The following is a 22,155-nucleotide window of genomic DNA, read 5'->3' as shown; positions in this document are numbered from 1 at the left end:
TTTTAAATGATAAGGTTTGGAAAGTAAAAGCTGTAAAACCTAGGAGCTTACCTTTGAAACTTAGATTGCTGTTTTGACATTTTAGTTTTTTTTATTTTCTTTGAGTGACCCGTAAGGATAAGAAACAGTACAAAATAAAAAAGACTACTTGTAGGTTCTCGTGTTGTTGTTGTTTTTTTTTATTTTAAACGTGTGAACGGTACTTGATTTTTAATTCTCAATTAGTGATTGAGAATTAAAAATCAAGTAATTATTTATGTGTGTGAATAGATATCTTTGGACAAAGCAACTTTCTGGAGAGTATTAGACCACCTTCAAATAAAGAGATGATTTTAAAATGGGCTGATATTTCATTCCCATCTCTGATTTAGTAGCACACTGTAGGGAGTTGAAGAATATTTTGATGAATTGATTTTACCGAAGGTAGAGTACTTGTTGGCGAATATTTAAATTTGCCACGCATAGACGAGGTGACCATTCTTTGGTTTTCATTGCAGAGACTCTTATCCCGCTTAAAAGAAGCACCAAAAACACTAGCCTGCGTTGCTGGCGGTATGCGATTTTGGGAACGGAGAGAAAAATGAAAAACCGCCCCCAAAATCATAGACCGCCAGCAACGCAGGCAACAAAAAGGCCAGTTGTATTGTGTTCTCAGTTGTTTTTTGTGAATTCCAGACGAAGAATTTCTAATCACTTTCTATTAGAACTGCAACAGAAAATTAAGGAAAAAATAGTCAAATGAAACCTGAAATTCTTTTGCTTCCGGGTAATTTACTTCCGGGTTGCGCCATCTTGAAATTTTTTTCCGAGAGGTCCTAGGGATGAGTTTATGTAATAAAAATGGCGGCATATTTTGCACCGTAATAAATTTATTCCTAAAATATTCCAGCGAAGTATGGAAGGTCTACTTGTATATGACAGTGGTTCATCGTCTGAAGAGAGCGATGAGTCCCCGAACAAGAAACTAAAGGTTACGGAATCTGATAACATCATAATTTACGCGGGGAGCAAAACAAAACCGAGAGTGGAAAGGTAGAGTCTCGTCTCAAGCCTGGAGAGCAATGTAGATTATTTTCAAATAACCTAACTGAATCAAAACTCATTGCAAATACCTGTAACTCATCCGTGAGTACTCAAAATGATTTTTCTGGACCCTTTATTGATGATAAACACAAAACCTCTCGACGTGGTTATTTCCGTACAAGAACTGAAAAGAACACAAAATCTCCAGCATTATTCAGTTCAGGTAACCAGAAAACGATGTCATCTTTGATAAGTTCAGGACCAAACGTTAAACCTTATGTGTCTAAGAGACAAAGAGAGAAATTGGCTCAAGCAACATCCTCATCTCTCATGGTGAATAAGTCGTTACAAGACACTGATTTAACCTTGAGAAATGGGTAATTGAAAGGAGCAAATTATCACCCAGGTAAAGCTGAATTTACAAACCGCAAGGACACAGATCAAGTATGCAGACCATCAAAGAAGTTGCATTTAAATCTTAAAGGTCACACTCAGGTTGTTTACTGCATCAGATGAAATGTTACATAGAGACAATAATCATTTGTTGTTGTCTGCATCAATGGATCATAAATGTCAAATGGAGTCAGTGTGTGTCGCAAGTGCTGAGTTGTAGTTATGACAAAACTGCAAGACTGTTTGATGTAGAAACAGGTATTTGAAACATTTATTGTGGGTGTATTAACAAAAGTTGTGAATGTTCAACTTTTGCTCTACAATATGAAAATATTAAGCAAGAGATCGGTGTAAGGTAAGGGAAACATAACTAGGTGGAGAGTGTTATCTTGTATACTCAGGCGTGGTGCAGCACATTGAATTGTGTGTGTGTGTGATTGAGGGTGGGTGGGTGGGGGAAGCTCATCCTGTATATTAACCCTTTACACCCTAACATCAGTATGTATATTCTCCATACTGTTCTCTGTATGTTTCCTAAGGTGCTGACAAGGAGAATTTGGTTAGCGATGTAGAACTTCTTTAGTTGGTGATCATTTCATTCAGCCTCATGACCTTAATGTTTGATTCAAGGGTGATATACAGTAGTAAGGAGAAATTTGATGGTAGTCACTTTTAGGAGTTAAGGGTTAAGCCAGGTACAAACTGTTCCTTAAATTATCCTAAAAACTCATAATTTCTGCTTCTTGAAACACAGGTTGGTGCTGATCAAAGGTAAAATGGCCTAGCACCATATATAATTTTGCACAATCATATTATAATCCTGATGAAACAATTTGAAAAGATTACAATACTAAATATTTTGCCAAACTAATTTTATGTTGTGCTAACAATTTTGTGGAGCCTGAAACATTGGGGGCTGAGCCCTCCACCAAATATTTGCATGGAGAGCTGGAGTTTCTCCCCCCCCCCTCCCCTGCCCCTGCACTTGTTCTTTGTGCATTTTGAGCAAAAACAAAAAAGCTGTTACAATGTGAACATTGTTTTGTATATATTTCTTGGACGTGGATGAAACAGATTATAAACTACAGTATAGCTAATTCACAGCACTTGAGCACTTGACACAAATAAAAATAACCAGGCCACAAAAAAATGACAGGCACACAAACTAACTAATAATGTTTTTGTCATTTAACCACAATAGGATAATAATTGGATAGAATTTTCATTGGGAATGTCTTTTTTTGGTAGATTGCAAGAACATACTCAGCTCTATTTGGTCAAGTACAGGATATCACATTTCTACCATAAGCAGAAGAATTTGTTTCTGCTGCTGATGTTGTCAGACAGAATTCAACAGACAAGGGGATTATGGTGTGGGATTTTAGATCAACAGCAGTTTTATCAAATCAAATTTATCAGGTAATTAGACTGCACTTTAAGAAAAGTACTCCAAACCCTTTACACCCTAACATCAGTATGTACATTCTCCATACTGTTCTCTATACATTTCCTAAGGTGCCAACAAGGAGAATTTGTTTAACAATCAAGAGGATCTTTAGTTGGTGATCATTTCCTTTATTCTTGTGACCTTTAGGTGTCATTAAGGGGTGATGTTGTAAGGAGAAATTAGATGCTAATCACTTGTATTTTACTTATGGGTGATAAAAGTATATTAATTTTGGTATTTTCAGGAAGCTTTTACATGCACTTGCTTGAAGGTCCACCCTTATGATTCACACTTTGTGGCACAGTCAAATGGTGACTACATTGCTTTGTTCTCAACAAGAAAACCATACAAGCCAAATAAGTTTGAAAGATATGAAGGCCATAAGGTAATAAACTTTAACATGTTACAATATCAATTACATTATTATGGCATGCAATCTTGAAAAATTCCCTACCCTTGGAGGTTGATCCATCTGAGAAAAAATATGTTCCAGTGAAAATCCTTTGGTTTGCAAGTCCCCATTGGAAAGGCCCATTTAAAACAAGGTTTCCCCCACCCCCCCCCCCCCCACATTAATTACTTGTCAGGAATCCTCAATCATATGCCAGGCTGGGTTCCCACCCCATCTTTGGCTCACTGCCTCAAGAAAATCACATTCATTCACAACTCATGAAGCAAACAGAATGATATTTACTTTCATTTTGAAAAGCTTGTGATGTGGAAAGTGTGACGCAGAAACAGATCTCAAAGTCAGATCCATCCCTTAAGGGAATGTACAGGGCTCTACAAGAAAAATTTTTGATAAAACTGAACACTTCCTTCTTATTAATATTTAATTTGTTACTTTTAGGTTGTGGTTATCATAGTAGATGTGATGTCAGTCCTGATGGAAAAAAATTTGTTCTGGCTCAGCAGATGGGAAAATTTTTTTCCAAGATCACAGCATGGCTCGTGTGATAAGGACAATAGAGGCTCACTCTGCTCCATGCACAGATGTTGCCTACCACCCCACCCTACCCAGCTGGGTGGCAACCTGTGGGTGGGATGGGCGGGTTAAAGTTTGGACATAATATCTGAGCAAAGCAATTTTCAAATAATAGTTCTAAGATCAACCAAGGATTGTTTACAATTGGTTTTGTGTTCCTTTACTCTGTGATTGGTCTGGAAAACTCCATTCTCAACTTCCACTCCACCAGATATTATTGACCCTTTACGCCCCAAGAGTGATAAGCATCTAATTTCTCCTTGCTGTATCACCCCTGAATCACTCATTAAGGTCATGAGAATACAGAAAATGATCACCAACTAAAGAAGCTCTTGATTATTAAACAAATTCTCCTTGTCAGAACCTTAGAGAACAGTATGGAGAATATGCATACTGATGTTAGGGTGAACAGGGTTATCTAAGAGTGATTTTGCCCCGCTCAATTGCATCTTTTACCTTGTGATATGCATTTTAACCATTTAACCCCTAAGAATGACAAGCATCTAATTTCTCCTTACAATATCACCACTGAATCACACATTAATGTCACAAAATAAGAATAAAGGAAATGATCACCAACCAAAGAAACTTTTAATTATTAGACAAATTCTCCTTGTCAGCACCTGAGTAAATGTACAGAGAACAGTATGGAGAATATGAATACTGGTGTTAGGGTGTAAAGGGTTAATTGTTTTTTTCATTATTAGAAAAATTGTTCAAATGAGTATATAAGTAATCTAGGATTGTTTTGGTTTTGCTTCACTACACTGAGTGACCGATCAAAAATTTCCAGCCACTGTCTTAACCCTTTCATTCCTAGGATCTCATTGGCAATTCTCCTTACTGTGTGTCATTCAATTCTTATGATGTTAGTTTGGAGAATTTGGTATTGGATCAACTAATAATCCCCAAATTGATATGTTTCTTTATTCTTATCACTTAGTCTGCTTCACTTAGCAGTAATAATGTAAGGAGAAATTCTGTCTTGGTCACTCATAGGAGTTAAAGAGTTAGTCAACTAGATTTAGTATAAAAACTAATCAATAAAATATATAAAAGCCTTGTTCACTTGCATTTTCCCATTCTTTGGGCAGTTTTCTTGTTTTCACTTTGAGTTCACGTTGGCTTCCTGAGATGCATGTAACTATCTGTGCTCTGATTGGCTTTGATCACTTTTGGATTTACCACACCACAGTGGAAGTGTACATAATTCAAATTTCTTTGGTTCCCCATTATTGCAAGACAATTAAAATCTTAAGCAATTATCTGTTCATGAATATACTCATATTTTATTCAAGTCTTATCTCCTTGATATAAAGTTGCATATGAAATACTGATCAATCTTTAATCCAACTATTGGGCATACACTTGACACCAAGCCACATAGGATCTTTCTTTCTTCATTCCTGTTCCTATTCCTTTGGGCACTCATATATTGAGACGGTCAACTGAAATCAGTACATCAAGAAGTTACCTAAGTGTTGTGCAATTGTAGCTTAAAGAATAATCTCAATTTTGGAAAAAGGCATGCAGGAATGAACCCTTTAACTCCCAGGAGTGATTTATACTTAACTTCTCCCTACAATATCCATACATTAACCAAAAAACATTTAATGAGATTACTCAAACTTATCAGTTAGAGGTTGTTATCATGATATAACACTAAATTCTTGTAACTAAATTACAAGGAAATGTGTAACAGCTAGATGGGAGAATTAACAATCAGATCGTGGGAGTTAAAAGGTTAAAAGAACTAAAAAGAAAGGTAGGGACTAGCAATAAGTTTCACTTTGAATCAGAACTATGTAACATTATTACAAAATAAATTATTGCTTACCAAAGTTTGCGGGTCTTGATTACTTTATCGAGAATTATGGTCTAAAACTTGTCTTCTATTTCAAAAACAATCTTGATTACACATGGTCTTATTCTGAACTGAAATACTAACGATAATTTTCTATGTTAAAAGCGCTTATCAGAGAGGTGTCAATCTAACCAGAAATATTCTGCAGTTTCTCTTGGAAGCAGTAACATTCAGCCTTAAAGGAAGCGAAAAGTATGAAAAATATAGAAACTGATGTGAGGGTGTAAAGTGTTATTCAAATCTTAGGGTGTATCCTTGGAATATGGATAATTTTTTAGGCCGAATTTAGTTCCTAACTACCAGGTTTAAACTGGGGCTAAATTGTAACATCTGCACTACTTAACTTTTGTGAAGATATTGTCATTATTTTAAATTCATCCAATTATGGAAAAAAAACTATGAGGCAAGTGAAAGTCTTGATGAATAATTTTGAAAAGAGTTCAAGGCTGGATTTAAATGTTGTCCAGCCCTCATTTCCTTGGAAATGTATGTATGCAGTGCTCTTGTCAATCATAAACAAAAGCTCGCTGCCTAGAAGAAAAGAATATAAGGTTTTAGGGTATCTTTGCAGTTCTTTATGGTAAAAAAAAAAAGAAATCTTTTTTCCAGGCTGGCGGGATCGTACTCTCTGCTTTTAGAGCGTTTCCTGAACAAAAGCTCTGAAGTCGAAAAACGGCTGTGTTGGCAAGTGCCAGAGATTAACTGGAAAGGTGAAGCTGTTCGAGAGACATTTATATGTCTTTATATAACACGTTGTATGATATTCCATGCACTCGCCCCAAATGAGGGCTGATATTAATCGAATAAAGTAATTTTATTAAGTGTCGTTAAACTTAGAACAAAAGTTTTTCCAGAGACCAATAAGAGCTAAGTTAAATACCACAAAGAGCCAATGAGAACTCATAGAGATAGCGAGCTTACTGATTGAAGCACGGGAAATGGAATCGATCAAGTCGCGGTTGGTTTTAGTTTTGCGACTGATTAGTTGAGGGGATGGTACATGTTTCATAAAACAACCAAATGGCAAAATTAAGCAAAACTAAAGCAATCCTAGAATGTGTTTGACACTCAACTGAAAACTTCCCATCAAGGTACGTTTCCAGGTTTTTTCTTTATGACCTGCTCGTGAGCTTCGGAAAAACACCTTTATTTCTTTTCCGAAGCTCACAATTTATCAGCTTTCTATTTCCTCACAGACGAAAAAAACACCTTATTTTATTTCTTCACTAAGCTCAAAATTTATCAGCTTTCTGATTCCATTTATTCACATAACACTTTAAAAAATTTGGATCCCGGCAGTGCTTGTAGGACTGGGCCCAGTTGCTCGAAGGCCGATCAGCGCTAACCCAGGGTTAGAGTTTAATCCAGGTTTCTTTATTTCTCTTTTCAAAGTCTTTTAGGGAAAAATTTCCCTAGTTGTTTTATTAGAACATCCGATGATCAAATTGCAAGCAAAAAGATTTGAACTTAATTTCTTTCAAAACTTACAGACCTGACATCAAATTCCACACTAAGCCTTGGTTATCGTAACCCAGCTTTGAACAACCTGGGCCAGGTGTCATATATGAACTTAGGGTCTTTGTAACTGAATTGTAGAACATCGGAGCACGGAATCCCAATCCTGAGATTTGACTCTTGGAGGGACTTGTATATCTTTTTGAAGTGTAGGAAAAAGACCAAGCTCAAAACTTCACCATCTTTCTTAACTCTTCGTTCAAAGAGGGAGTAATTTCCATTCTTTAAATACTCTTTTTTCGCAGGTGAGAATGGCATCGATAAAATAGGAAAGCAGGATGAGTCGAAATCAGATGGACATACTTGTGTAAAGAATCAATTCGGCCAATTTCTAACGGCCAAGTATGTGATTATTACTGTGCCACTGACAGTTCTCAAAGATGGTGATATTTTATATTTTATTAAGCTTATATTATGCACTTATATATCCTTTTTTGACCTATGGAATAATTATCTGGGAAAATACCTATAAGACCACTCTTCAACCAATTTTAATTTTACAAAAAAGAGCTATGCGATTAATTACCTTTTCTAGATTTGATGAGCACTCTAGTCCTTTATTTAAATCTCTTGAAATTATAAAATTCCTAGACCTAGTAACTTTTCATTTAGCAATCTTTATGTATAAATATCATAATCAATTATTGCCATCAGTCTTTAGTTCTTTTTATAGTAAAATTTCGCAAATCCATACCTATAATACAAGGCTTGGTGCAAAACAGTCTTATTATCTTCCAAAAGCAAGAACAAATTATGGTATATTCAATATCAGATTTCAAGGTCCATCAGTATGGAATTCCATTGACGAAGATATAAAATTATCTTCATTGTCTTTGTTTGAAAAGAAAGTAAAGCAGCAATTTATCAAAGATTACTAGACATCTGTATTGTCTGTGTAACTTTAAAATGGAAATAATACTGTTTTGCAATGTATGAATTTTAGTCTCTTTAATATACTGGTAGTTTACCTTTGTGTGCGTTTCTGTATCTCTTTGTTTTTGTGTCCCTGACCTAAACATTTAAACATCTTTTCTTTCAACTGGCTGCCTGGTATTTTTAACTCTTAGGTTATTTCGGGCAGCCAGTGCCCCTATCATTGTCAGTACTATTATTATAAATTTTTCTTTCTTGTATATTTTGGGGTGAAAAAATAAAGTTGTTGTTTTTGTTGTTGTTGTTGTTGCAAAAAACGAGCCATAGACGGAATAGAAATGAGAGGGAGAGTGAAAATTGTTTGTCGTTTTAAGTCACAATTCTGGCCGGACAACTTAAACCTATTATACAGAGTACGGGGCTTTGTGAGCCAAATATGGATGTACATACGTGATTCGACGGAGGGCACTGAGAAGTGTCACCTGATCGCAGGCTTTCTAACGGCTGAGCCCGCAGAAGAGAAAATTAACTTCAGCGGACAGAGAGTCTCAGATGGGTTTCTTCAAGATTTGGATCACATATTTCGGTAAGTGCCCCACCCTTTAAAAAAAGTAGATAGAAAGAATAGAAATTTTGGAGACATTTGTGGAACTTCAGAATTACGGGAGGTAGATACGAAATATTCATCACAGTTTAAGTTGAATTTTTATTTTCAAATCTCATTGAAGCCTTGAATAGGCATTAAAGTGCATTTATTCGAGTTTATCAGTGAATTCTAAGTATACACAAAGTGATTTTGGCATAATTGGAAAATCCGATGGTGGCAGTCAAAAACTATACGTATTCTATTAATAATCGCACACAGATTTCAAAAGTACAAAGAGACAATGATGGAATTGTAGTGAATGTATTTTTGGTCATGAATATTTGAATTTATTTTGTGAATATGATTTTGATTATGAACTGTTTGCCTTTCTCGAATCATCGAATTGTACAAATATTGCAAATAGACAAATGAATCTTCAAGACCGGTTTTTTAAATATAAACATTTGATGACATTTAAAATTTTAACCAGCACCCAAGTAGGCGTGTGGTGATCTTTCAAGGTTCATCTACCTGTGAGTTGTTAAACATTTTTCTGGCAAAGCGTAACTCTGATTCTGAAAAGTTATCAAGGTTGCTACTTTTTTCGTTGAAAGGTTTTTGAGAGTCCTTGGGACGCGTTAAGGTAAAGAGGAGATATATATTGTTTTGAGCTGCTCTTTAAGTTGCTGTTAATCCTTTAACTCCCATGAGTTACCAAGACAGAATTTCTCCTTACAATATCAATACAATATCAACCAGATAAGAGATGAGTGTGATCAGTGTGATCACCTGCTAATATTTCGTGTAACATTCGAAGCGATTCGAAGAAATCGTCACTAATCGTTGAACGATCGAAGATGTTCCGTAACGAACAAAAGCCAAGAGCAAGGAATATCGAGTAAAACTCGGCAAACTTCGTTGTGGGCGAAGGAGTCGTTCGCATTCTATTGTTACCCTCACTCACTCAACTGGACAACATTATGGCTTTGCCTTCATAGGAAGCAGTAGCCATAAGAAGTGAAATATTTGTTAACCACAATCTGTCAATCACAGGGATATAGATTGAACCGTGGTACACATGTACTTGAAGATTCTGCTGGAGACTTGCAAGTTGGGATCAATTATAAACAGTTATTAGATTCGGTTTTTGCGATATCTAGAATAATCAAAACTAAATTAAAATTCTCGAACGTGATTGATTATCGACAGCCCGATTTGAGCACTAATAGGACAGTGTAATAAATTAGAGTCATAGGACATTTAAAGGGACAGGTAACACGTTATGCCTGTGTAAGTGGACAGAACGCGTCATGTGGGCGCGCTGATGTTTCGCATTTCGCCAGGTTAACTGTTGCGCAACCTTTTGACTCTGACGCATGCGCGACGTTTTGACTAATGAGCACATGGCATGGTGTAATGTGCGGACGAAGAGAAGCTTTCGCAGTGCAAAATCAGCACAGACACTGTGTATAATACGCTCAAAACGCATAGAAAATATGCACACATCGTTCGCGGTAGACTCACACTAAAAGATGTCGAGCGTTTTCGGAACGGGTCGGTCCGCGAACCTTATGAGATAATTCTTTATGTGCGCACATTTATGAGTAAACCTTTCATCGAGAAACATGTTATATCAACTGAGCTATCTCTAATGCTAATGCAATCGAGATTATTTCCGGTTGCGTTTATCGCTTGTTTCCACTTGTTTTCGCCTTAACACAGCGCTCCACCAACTGAGCTAACAAGCCAACTGAAAGCTGGTCATTATGTTGGTTCTAAATAAACCTTCCAAGTGGTGAATAATGACTAAGTGGTGAATAATTACTCGAGCTAAACCTGTTATTCTACGTTTGCACGAGGTCATCGCAACGTCCTTGATTATACTGCATCGTTTGTTTCTTTATGACCGACTAATTACTAATTCACCAAGTGGTAAATTACGACTAAGTGGTGAATAATGACTCGAGCTAAGCCTATTGTTCTACGTTTGCATAGGTTACCGCAAATTCCTTGAATTACCGGTATGCTGCATCGGTTGTTTCTTATGACCGATCTTTTTTAATTGCTTACATCGGCACAATACATACCGGAAATGTTTTCTTTTGAACGTTGTATTATACTCAAGCATCTACGTGTCGACCAAAACAAACAAGTCTCGGCTGAACGTAGCACAACACACAAAGACCTTCATAAATTGACATAACTTTAAAGCTTCATCGGGCCGATAAAAATTTTGGACATAGTGAGACACGACTAAACTACTGGCCGCTTTATTTCATTTCTAAGATAAAGCTTCTCAGAACCATACAAGCATAAAAATACCATCAGACCTATCACACTTTGTTATTTGTTCATCATTGAATTATTTTGCTACATATCTCTTTACATTTTCAATTACAACATTTTCAAATATACAGCAAAAACCTAGTCTCAGTCATCGCAAGTATGAATTTAGATATCATCTCTCTTCTCAAAACATGTTATCCGACTTCAAAATACTTCTCTCCAAGGACCTGCACAGGAAAAATGAAAATGAGCAGGAAAGCGAACGAAAGAAGTACTAAGAAAAACTTTCCTCCATAGCGGAAAGACGAAAGTAACTAGCTCAACTGACAAAAGCGATCTAAAAACTCCTTGATAAATTACCAACGTTTCTTCAAGACTTCGCAGATAAGGGGTGGTGGGAAACAAAGTGAACATATTGGGTAGAAAGTGTTTAGATCTTTATATAAAATTCAGTTCTGGAACCCTTATCTAACTGATTTAGAAAAAGATGCTAAAATAGCTTACCCTGGTTTCTTAGCTCTGGCGTTCATCATTTTCCGTGGGATGCCGATTTCTGTTTGTTGGGACGCTGTAGTTTACGTTCTGCCCTCTTCTTCTCTCTCCGTCTCTATTCAATTCCGGTCTTCTTACTGCACGCTGCTCGTGAACTTCTGCCATAACCCTCCGCTGCACAGCTCTGCCAATATCCATCAATAGATACAGGATCATCGACAGAAGAATTACAACGAATATAACGAAAAAGCCTTGAATTATAAGCATGATGTGAAGCATGATGCGCGACAAGCCGTATAAAGTTTTCCACTCGATCTAAGCAGTCAGCAGCAACATTCTGTCGGGTATTCCATAGCTTTGTGGTCACCTCAGTTAGAAAATTAAGTGGCAAATGAAAGTCAAAATCTAGCTCTTTATGATAAAGAGCGACCCTCGTCTCGACAACAAACTTTAGCCTCAGGCCTCTTAGCGAACTTGAAGTATCATTCAATCAAACCTTGCCGTTGAAACAAAGGTCTACGTATACACAGAAAGTACTTGCTTATGATATTTTTTAAAACCAATTTTCATAAAACATTGAGCAAGAGAATATAAACGTGTATGCCATTTATGTTCTCTTGCATCGAGTCAATATTTTCCAGCCACATACAGTGCATTTTATGAGGTCAGATGTTTCGCAAAGAGCGCGGGAAAAGTTGATCGACGACATAAAGTCTAGTCTTTTCGGTTTCGAAAGATCCGTTACGGGTAGGTAAGTTTAGAAACTCTTAGACTTCTGGCGACTTAGAAGGATAGATTAACGCGACAGGAAAAATCTGTCATGTGTCTTCGGGTACCGTATTTTCTCGGATAAGCGCTCACTCTTTAATAAGCATCCTCGTCCAAATCAGCATGCACCCTTCTCCCTCACTTAAATACAAGAAAATCCTTTTTCTATGGCCACTTTATTGATAACCTTTTAGTCTTCAGCTACAGCGGAATCATCACAGGAGAATAGTTTCTTTTCAGTTCCAGCTACTTCAGTCTCCGTGTGCTTATACAGTTCCTTTATTTGTGTTATCTGTTCTTGTGATCTTTGTCGTTTGTTGCGGTAACTTAATAAGCGTTCCCCTCGATAAAGCGCCCTCCTTCCAATCGAACAATTGACAACATAAGAGTGTCGAATAGGCTGGAAAATTCTTGCATAATGAGCAGGATGTAGAGCATGCTTGCAAGAACGGGCCAGCAGAAGCGCAACTAGTAAGCCGTATCAAAGCTTCTACTCTTCTGAAATCTTAACTGAAGACTAATGACCTATATTTAGCTGTCAAAGTCATCACAATGTACTCAGCCGCCCAGAAACGACACTAAAAAGGAACAGTGATGTGCGTGTCAAAACATTTTTTTTTGTTACCTAGATCAAAGGATATCAGTTGACCTCAATCAGGCTTTTTTACGTAAATATCTCTCAGTCAGAACTTAAACAAACGTCTGTGCATAGACAGAAGTTGTTTGCCTGTGAAAATTTTTACAACAGATTTTCGAGACGATGTTTTCGTCTTATAATTAGCATTCTGCATAAAATATGGCCGCATGTTTTCGCTGCACACTCGGGAAACAGTTTATTTTGGGATTCAGTCCAGTGATTTCGAGCGATTCTGTAGGTCCGCGGAGGTAGGTAAGTTCAAAATGCTTTGGATAGGTAGTTTTCCGCGTCAGGGGAAAAACAGCAAATTCAACACAAGCCATCTTTTGTGTCCCATAAATAATTACTTCCAAAGAGTATTCTGAGAGCAACCCCTCCCTTTCGGCTTGGCCCTGCTAGTAGGGGCAGGTAGGTAGAAAAAGAAGTTATCTGAATCTTACAAAAAATTATTCTAAAGCTTTGTAATTTGTCTAGCTTGTGAAGCTATCCATGTCCGTACATCATATTACTAAAGGCTTCCTAATCTTGGTCGAAGACAAAATGGTTAAATACATTCCGTACACCTCTAAAGTCTAGTTTTAAAATATCGGAACAGTTTTAACCAATTTCCTCTCGACTTGTTCGTCTCCAAAGACCTGCACAGGGGAAAAGAGCTGAAGTCAAAAGAATTGCGACAAAAACTTAGGAAAGAATCGTAGCTCAGAAACTATATTTTAAGGGAAGGGGTAAATTTGATAACTAAATAAGCTCAATTCGTTTTCAAAGCGACCTACACTTCCGCACAATACTTATTGGAACGAGTTGCTCATAACCAAAAGATAGCTTCACTTTTCCAAATATAAGTACGTATACGTGTCTTAGAAAAAAAGAAAAACTTTCCCTTCCCCGGCCTTGTCATTGTTAGTTCATCTCTTTCACCTTAACGTAACCAACACATTTTTCCGAGGACAAATAATAACACATTCAATTGGCCGCAGAGTGAGGGAGCTGGAAGAGTATAAAACATTTTCCGAGGTTGAAAAAAATGAGTTCATTAAGCTTATTTGTCCTCAATGTTTCAGTTGCGCGCGACCTTTGAGAACCTGATGACGAAGCAACATTTTGCGAAAATTACACAGAGAAGGGGTGGCTGAATACATGTAAAGCGGAACAATCGAGTAAGACATGTACACAATCTTATCAAAAAGCTACTTAAACAGCTTACCCTGAATACTTATCCCTGGCGCTCATCGTTTTCTGTTGGATAATTTGTATTTGGCGGAACGCAATAATTTTTGTTTTCCTCTATGTGTCTTCTTCTCTCCCCGTTTCTGTTCAACTCCGATCTCCTCACTTGTTCACGCTGTTCATTAATTCTTGCCGGTTGCCTCTGCTGTATAGCTCTGTCACTTTCCATCAGGATATAGAGGATCATTAACATTAGAAAGTCAACGAATAGAGTGAAAAAGTCTTGAATAGTGAGCATGATGCGGAGAATGCTTCGAGAAAGAGCCAGCAGAAGAGCAATAAGTAAGCCTCACTACTGATTCAGAAGCTTGCCACGCGACGCAAAAGCCAAACTGAAGGGATCAACCTACCCTTGGTATATTTAGCTGTCACCACAATGTGCTCACCAGGCCAGAAACGACATCTCAAGTAGTTAACCAAAATGGACCAATTATCTGCGTTTGGATCCACGGGCAATATCAGTTATCAGTTCAATTCAATAAGGCTTATTCACGTGCCAGTGCTCATGAAAATTTCTAAAAACGGATTCTAAAATGGACCAATGATCTGCGTTTGGACCCACGACATTAGACGAGATCACTTGACCCCAATCAGGCTTTTTCACGTACCAGAGCATATCTCTCAGTATATAGTGAATAATCCAAGCTTGTCAATGTACGCTGACGATCATCAGCTTTATGTAAAGGGATATTTAAATTCATATATATATTTTAAGTCATCACCAGACTTGAAGTTACTAGGAGTAACATTAGATGATGAACTTAGTTTTAGTACTCACATAAGTGATGTATGCAAAAAGGCAAGTAAGAAAGTTGGTGTTTTAGTACGTCTTAGAAATATGATTCCCAGAGAAGCCAAGTTACAATTATATAAATCGGCAATTTTACCTAATAAAAACTTATGATCAAATTTCTGTCATGAGTGAAGGAAAATGTATTATGTCCATGCTTCTTTCCTTTTTCACTTTTTTTTATTTTTTTTTTATGAAAGAAAAATATGTTTGAAATAACAGTAATACAGCCTCATTACTAACACGGATTGCCCCCAAAATAACAAGCATTCTAATTCAATAGCCATTTCTCTCTGCAGCTTTTAATACAAAATATGATAATATTGTTAATGTTCCCAAAGCTCAAATGAAGGCCTGCTGACTTGACAAGCTGTCCATGAATGGTTTAACCAGCTCGGTTGTGGCAAAGTTGAAAATGAGTCCAAAAGTAATTGATATTGGTAAGGCAGGTAGAGCTTTTTTGTAGATTGCCAGGAGGAGGAGTGTTAAGCACAGACCCTGCAAGGAACAAACAACAAAGCCTATTAATTTTCTGAAGAAACTGTGGCGCTACAGCAGTGAAGGGTATTACAAGATAATTTGGTAATAGAAATTGCCTATTCTGAAGAGTTTCTAAAACTTAGTTTTGTGCATTAGCCTTTCATCAATTGCTCTAACAAAGGGCTAATAATGATCGTACACCGCCTCTAGTCTTGAATTAAGTGCAGTAGTTAATTATGTTTTATCAGAGTAAGTACGTAACTCAAAATACAGAAGATATCTTGCTTATCTAACAATAAGTATATTATATGGAATTGCTTCGTTTTTTTTCGTAAAACATAATTTTAAGGAAAAGTATCATAATTCTCAAAAACAAGCATAACTCAAGGTAAAAAGTAAAGCATTGCTAGTAGCATGATAAGCTATCTTCGCATGAACAATCTTTCATTTAAACAAGCTTAAGGCGACACTTCAAACGACACATATCTTGAAAATTACTCTGCCTACAGGTGTCGAACTAGCCTGACCAGGAAGATCATGCTATCAGATACACTGCGAGAAAATAAAGAACTCCAAGCCTCATTCTTCAGGATACAGATTGCAAGTGTATAGACTACGGGCAGTTCCTCGTTTTCGGTATCACGCTAGATTTGGACAGATGGTTATTTTGTGCTGTAAAAGAACCTGTATATATTTGTTCTTGATTCGTGCATTATATGTACTCTACTCTGTGCAGTTGGATAAAAATAAAAATTATAGATATGACATTGAAGCTTCATCAGGCTGATAACAATTTTAGACAAACTGAGACAGAAAACACTATCAGCCCCTTTCTTTTATTTTTAGGATAAAGCTTCTTAGAACCATACAATCATAACAATACCGATACACTACCCCTGTCTATCTATTTCTTCTGAAAATGATCCAACTATCCTCTTTATTAAACAACCAAAAAAACTCTGTTGTCGTAAACATGCCTTTCCGGCCTAAAAGTACTATAAACAATTAGTTCCCTCAATTCGTTCGTCTTCGTGGACCGGCACAGGAAAAAGTGAACAGAAAGTCGAGGAATTTGCTGTAAACGTTTAACGAGAGAAGTGTTTGGAGAAGCTTTCCTCAAAAGCGGACGGAGTAATAGGAATTAATTATACATTTCACTGAAAACTTGAATTTTCAAGGAAACTGAATAGTGGCTGAACATAAAGCGAACAAATCTTTAAGAAATTTATAGGATCTTTACATAAAATAAAGTTGCTAAAAACTTATCTAACTGCGTATAAGAACAGATTTAGAGAAAAATTTGACTGCACAATTCAATTTAATTCAATATCACTCTTAACTTGACAATTACAGTGAAGCAAATGTCGAAACGTCGTCAACAATATTTTCAACAGTTAGTAGTTTTTTAGCCGGAAATTGTTAATGTATTTCAATAACTTATCTTACTGATGCAGAAGAAGGTTCTTAAACTGTATACCCTGTTTTTTCAGTCCTGGCGTTCATCACTTTCTGTGGGACGATTTCTGTTTGGCGGAAAGCTATGATTTTCATTCTCCCTTCTTCGTTTTGTCTCCACATTTGTAATGAACTCCGGTCTTACTGCACGCTTCTCATTATTGTCTGCCGTTGCCCTGTGCCGCACAGCTCAGCTCTGTCAATTTCCATCAAGAAATAGAGGATCATCAACTGAAGAACGACAACTAGTAGAACAAGGAAGTCTTGCATTGTGAGCATTTTGTGGAGAATGTTTACGGGCCAGAAGAAGCAAGTTTTGTATTTTCCACTAAATCGACTCAATCCTTATGACCTATATTAAGCTGTAATCTCAGTTTGTTTCCCACCAGCTTTTCTCCTTTTGGTTTTCTTCTCCTTCTAGGAAAGTTTGAACGTCACTATCCGTAGGCGGTACGGATTTTTCAGTGTTTTAGCAGCCATAATCCGAGTAAATTCCGACAAACAGCCATGTTAGATTGAGCATGTTGGAGACTTTGCCTGACTGAGTGGCGCGAAAGGGGAGTGACGCGTCAGCAGCTGATCGACAATGTCAATCACGTGTGTTGTTGCGGTTTTCCTCTTGAAATCTTTGTAAAACACGCACTAGGGCTTAAATGCTTTGCAGTTGTTCATAATGCGAATTGTCAACTTAAGATGTTGTGGCGCTCTTTTATATTACCAAGCCAAGAAAAAAGTTAGAAGTAGACTCAACACACGTCATAAAAGCTGAAAAGGCTTTATTGACTTATTTCTTAGCGATTTATAGCTAATATTTCCAAATTTCGAGACCATTAAGCGATGTTAGCTTCACAATAAACTGTTGTGCATGGAGAAAAGTTAATCGGTAGACCATTTTTAATAAATATTTCAAGGTTGCTCAAACAAAAACTTACGCTTCCCTTGTATCAACATTACCCAAATCCATTTCTGATAAAACAGCGACGAAAAAGCGATAATCTCTCTCCAAATGGTTTTTTCGGACGTCGAAAAAACCTTTCGCCATACATTTCTTTATATAGAGTGAGTTGAAATATTTGTCCCGCGGTGATCCCGCAAATCTTTGCGCAAACACAAGGATCCTATTACAGGCAACTCATTCATTTTGGATCGTCCTGGGGGAAGAGAGTCATCGCAATGCTGAGTCTTTCATCGTCTAGAGGACTAGGCGTCGAAAAGAAACGTGATGCTAACATTGTACATTGTGACATACTGAGTCATACTTCTAATCCGAAGTTAATTGCAATAGTTAATTATGCTTCATCAGAGTAAGTATGTAACTCAAAATAAAGTTAAAATCATGCTTTATAATATATAATTTGCACTTGTTTCTGTTTCCTTAATCTCTTCCTCAAATCGAGCACTTTTCCACGAAAATGTCGTGCGCTAGTTACATGAAGAAAAATGTAAACAGTATCGGTGGCAAAGATCTCATAACTCAAGATAAACTCTAGTGTGTTCTCCATGCCTGATTGTGTGCGGTTTCTGGTGCATACATATTTATACATACCGTATCATAAATGTCGACGATAACAATTTGAGAGAAACAAAGAGATTTAAAACTACAAGGTTCATCTATCTCTAAGATTTCAAGTGAAGGTAGACAAAGAAGTTAACTGAACCTTACAAAAGATTATTCGAAAGCCTTGCTATTTGTCCATCTTGTGAATGTCTATGCATTATGTCCTGAAATTGCAAGGCTTTATAATATTAGGTACAAGACAAAAGGGTTAAATGCATTCAGTACACAATTTCTGGTTAGAGAATATCAGAACAGTTTTGACCGATTTCTTCTCGACTTGTTCGTCTCCAAAGACCTGCACAGGAGAAAAGAGCTGAAAGTCAAAAGAATTGCGACAAAAACTTAGGAAAGAATCGTAGCTCTGAAGCTATCTTCCAAAGGAAGGGGTAAATTCGATAACTAACTAAGCTCAATTCGTATTCAAAGCGACCTACAATCGTGTACAATACCTATTGAGACGAGTTGCTCACAGGCAAATGACAGCGTCACTTTTCCAAATATAAGTACGTGTCGTGTCTTAAAAAAAAGAACAACTTTCCTTTCCCGGCCTTGTCATTGTCAGTTTTCCACCTTAACGTAACCAATACATTTTTCAGAGGACAAACAATAACACATTAAATCGACCGTTAAAAGAAAGTGAGGGAAAGAGAGCACGAAATATTTTCTGAGGTTGAAAACATGAGTTCATTACGCTTATTTGTTTCAAATGTTTCAGTTGAGCATGACTGTTGAGAACCAGATAACGATGTAACATTTTGTGAAAATTACACGAACGGGTGGCTGAACGCATGTAAAGCGAAACATTCGAGTAAGACATGTTCCCGATCTGATCAGTTAAAATTTAATTTTTGAATGCTAGCCAACAAATATAGAAAAAGTCATTTGAACAGCTTACCCTGAATACTTATCCCTGGCGTTCATCATTTTCTGTTGGATAATTTGTGTTTGGCGGAACGGAATGGTTTTGGTTTTCTTCCCCGTTTCCCGTATTCACCTCCACTCTCCTCACTTGTTCGCGCTGCTCATTATTTCCCACCGGTTGCCTCTGCTGCACAACTCTGCCATTTTCCATCAGGATATAGAAGATCATTAAAATAAGAAAATCAACAAATAGACTGAAAAAGTCTGTAATAGTGAGCATGATGTGGAGAGTGCTTCAAGAACGAGCCAATGGAAATGCAACAAGTAAGCCGTACAACTGAAGTTATCCGCGTCATATGAAGAAAAAACCTAATAAAACAAGACTAAGGAACAATATTAAGCTGTCAAAAGTCATCACAATATGCACACCAGGGCGGAAACGACATCAAAATAGACCAATGATCTACGTTCATTCCCGCGCACTTCAGTTGGCCTCGTGTAGTTCTTTGCAGGCGCCAGTACAATGTGCTCACCAAGTCAGAAACGACACAAAAATGGACCAATGATCTACGTTTGTTCCCGCGCACTTCAGTGGATCTCATGCAGTTTTTTGGAAGCGCCAGGACAATGTGATCACCAAGCCAGAAACGATACCAAAATGGACCAATGATCTGCGTTCATTCCCGCGCACTTCAGTTGGCCTCGTGTAGTTTTTTGCAGGCGCCAGTACAATGTGCTCACCAAGTCAGAAACGACACAAAAATGGACCAATGATCTACGTTTGTTCCCGTGCTCTTCAGTGGATCTCATGCAATTTTTTGGAAGCGCCAGGACAATGTGATCACCAAGCCAGAAACGATACCAAAATGGACCAATGATCTACGTTTGGTCTCACGCACTTCACGTGCCAGTGCATAGCTCTCATTTAGAATTCATAGCGGAAACAAACGTCTGTGCATACACAAAAATTATTTGCATATGAAAATTTTTAACGCGGATTTGCGAGATCTTTAAGACAGTGAAGCCAGAAGAAGCAAGTTTTGTATTTTCCACTAAATCGACTCAATCCTTAAGACCTATAGCTGTTATCTCTGTTTTCCACCAGCTTTTCTCCACTTTTATTTTCTTCCCCTTCTAGGAAAGTTTGAGCGTCACTATCTGTAAGCGAAACGGATTTTTCAGTGTTTCAGCAGCCATAATCCGAGTAAATTCCGACAAATAGCCATGTTAGATTGAGCATGGTGAAGGCTTTGCCTGACCGAGTGGCGCGAATGGCGAGTGACGTGTCAGCAGCCGATCGACAATATCAGTCACCTGTGTTGTTACGGTTTCCCTCTTGAAATCTTTGTAACACACACACAAGGTACCACTCTTTCTGTCACGGTAGCCGTCTAAAGGGTCCTCGTTGCAGATTAATATCGAAAGTTAGGCTGGTTGCGTCTATATGCTTTGCAGTTGTTCATAACGCGAATTGTCAACTTAAGATGTTGTAGCGCTCTTTTATTTTACCAAGCCAAGTAAAAAGCTAGAAGTAGACTTAACACATGTCATAAAAGCTGAAATGACGGTGGCAAAGATCTTATAACTCAAGAGAAACACTGGTGTGGTTTTCACGCCTTATTAACTATGCGGTTTCTGGTGTATTTATACTCAGTTAAGTACCGGTAATCTAAAACTACATTTCGACGATAACAATTTCATACAAACTAAAAGATTTAAAATTACAAGGTTATTTCTTTTCTAAGATTTCAAGTGAAGGTAGAAAAAGAAGTTATCTGAACCTTACAAAACATCATTCGAAAGCTTTGTAATTTTTCCATCTTGTGAAGCTATCCATGTCCATGCATCATGTTACTAAAGGTTTTCTAATATTAGGCATTCTGTACACCTCTACACGTTTTCTAGTTTGCGAATATCACAACAGTTTTGACCAATTTCCTCTCGACTTGTTGGTCTTCGAAGACCTGCACAGGAGAAAAGAATTGAACAAAAAAGAATTGCGACAAAAACTTCGGAAAGAATCATAGCTCTGACGCTATCTTCCAAAGGAAGGGGTAAATTTGATATCTAACTAAGCTCAATTCGTTTTCAAAGCGACCTTCAATCGCGTACAATACTTATTGAGACAAGTCACTCAAAGGAAAAAGATAGCTTCACTCTTCCAAATATTGGGAAAAAATTTATAGAAAAAAGAAAAACTTTCTTTCAGCCCCCCCCCCCCCCTCACAGCCTTTGTCATTGTGAAGTCATCTTTTTCACCGAGGAAAAATAATAACACATTAAATTTACCATTACAAGAGAGTGGTGGAGGAGTATGATACATTTTCCGAGGTTGAAAATATGAATTCATTTAACTTATTTGTCTTAAATGTTTTAATTGCGCGCGACTTTCGAGAACCTGATAACAAAGCAACATTTCGCCAGAATTACACTTGAGGTGGCTGAATACACGTAAAGCGAAACATTCGAGTAAGACATGTACACGATCTTATTAAATTCAATATTTGACGGCTTATCCAACAGATGAAGAAAAAGTCACCCAAACAGCTTACCCCGTTATCCCAGGCCTTCATCATTTTCTGTTGGATAATTTGTGTTTGGCGGAACGTAATGATTTTTGTTTTCGTCCTCGTTTCCAGTGTTCGCCTCCGATTTCCTCACTTGTTCACGCTGCTCATTATTTCCAACCGGTTGCCTCTGCTGCACAGCTCTGTCACTTTCCATCAGGATATAAAGGATCATTAACATAAGAAAATCAACGAATAGACTGAAACAGTCTGAAAAAGTGAGCATGATGTAGAGAACGAGTCAGCGGAAGTGCAACAAGAAAGCCGTACAACTGAAGTTTTCCACGCGATACGTAATCAGGCAACCTAAATAACCTATATCATTAGCTGTCAATGACGCACGAACTT

The 22,155-nt window shown here is 37.4% G+C and overlaps 1 protein-coding gene and 1 pseudogene across 2 annotated transcripts; both read left to right on the top strand.

Annotated features, from left to right (window-relative positions):
• The first annotated feature begins 895 nt into the window (after positions 1-895).
• LOC131790212 (uncharacterized) lies at positions 896-1,804 on the top strand (annotated as a pseudogene).
• On the top strand, positions 1,124-4,914 carry LOC131790208 (uncharacterized). Of its 2 annotated transcripts, none has more exons than XM_066169698.1 (4): positions 1,124-1,246; positions 2,665-2,835; positions 3,108-3,248; positions 3,714-4,914. In XM_066169698.1, exons 2-4 carry the CDS (start codon positions 2,785-2,787, stop codon positions 3,918-3,920), a joined length of 399 nt encoding a protein of 132 aa, XP_066025795.1. In that variant the 5' UTR covers positions 1,124-1,246; positions 2,665-2,784; the 3' UTR covers positions 3,921-4,914. The 2 variants fall into 2 exon arrangements, with proteins under 2 accessions (XP_066025795.1, XP_066025794.1); XM_066169697.1 differs by lacking the exon at positions 1,124-1,246 and adding an exon at positions 1,506-1,674.
• Positions 4,915-22,155: the final 17,241 nt, after the last annotated feature.

This window comes from Pocillopora verrucosa, chromosome 7, assembly GCF_036669915.1.
Source record: "Pocillopora verrucosa isolate sample1 chromosome 7, ASM3666991v2, whole genome shotgun sequence".
Classification (NCBI taxonomy): Eukaryota; Metazoa; Cnidaria; class Anthozoa; order Scleractinia; family Pocilloporidae; genus Pocillopora; species Pocillopora verrucosa.
Note: the sequence above shows the minus strand (reverse complement) of the source record. Positions and strands in the feature narration are given on the sequence as shown.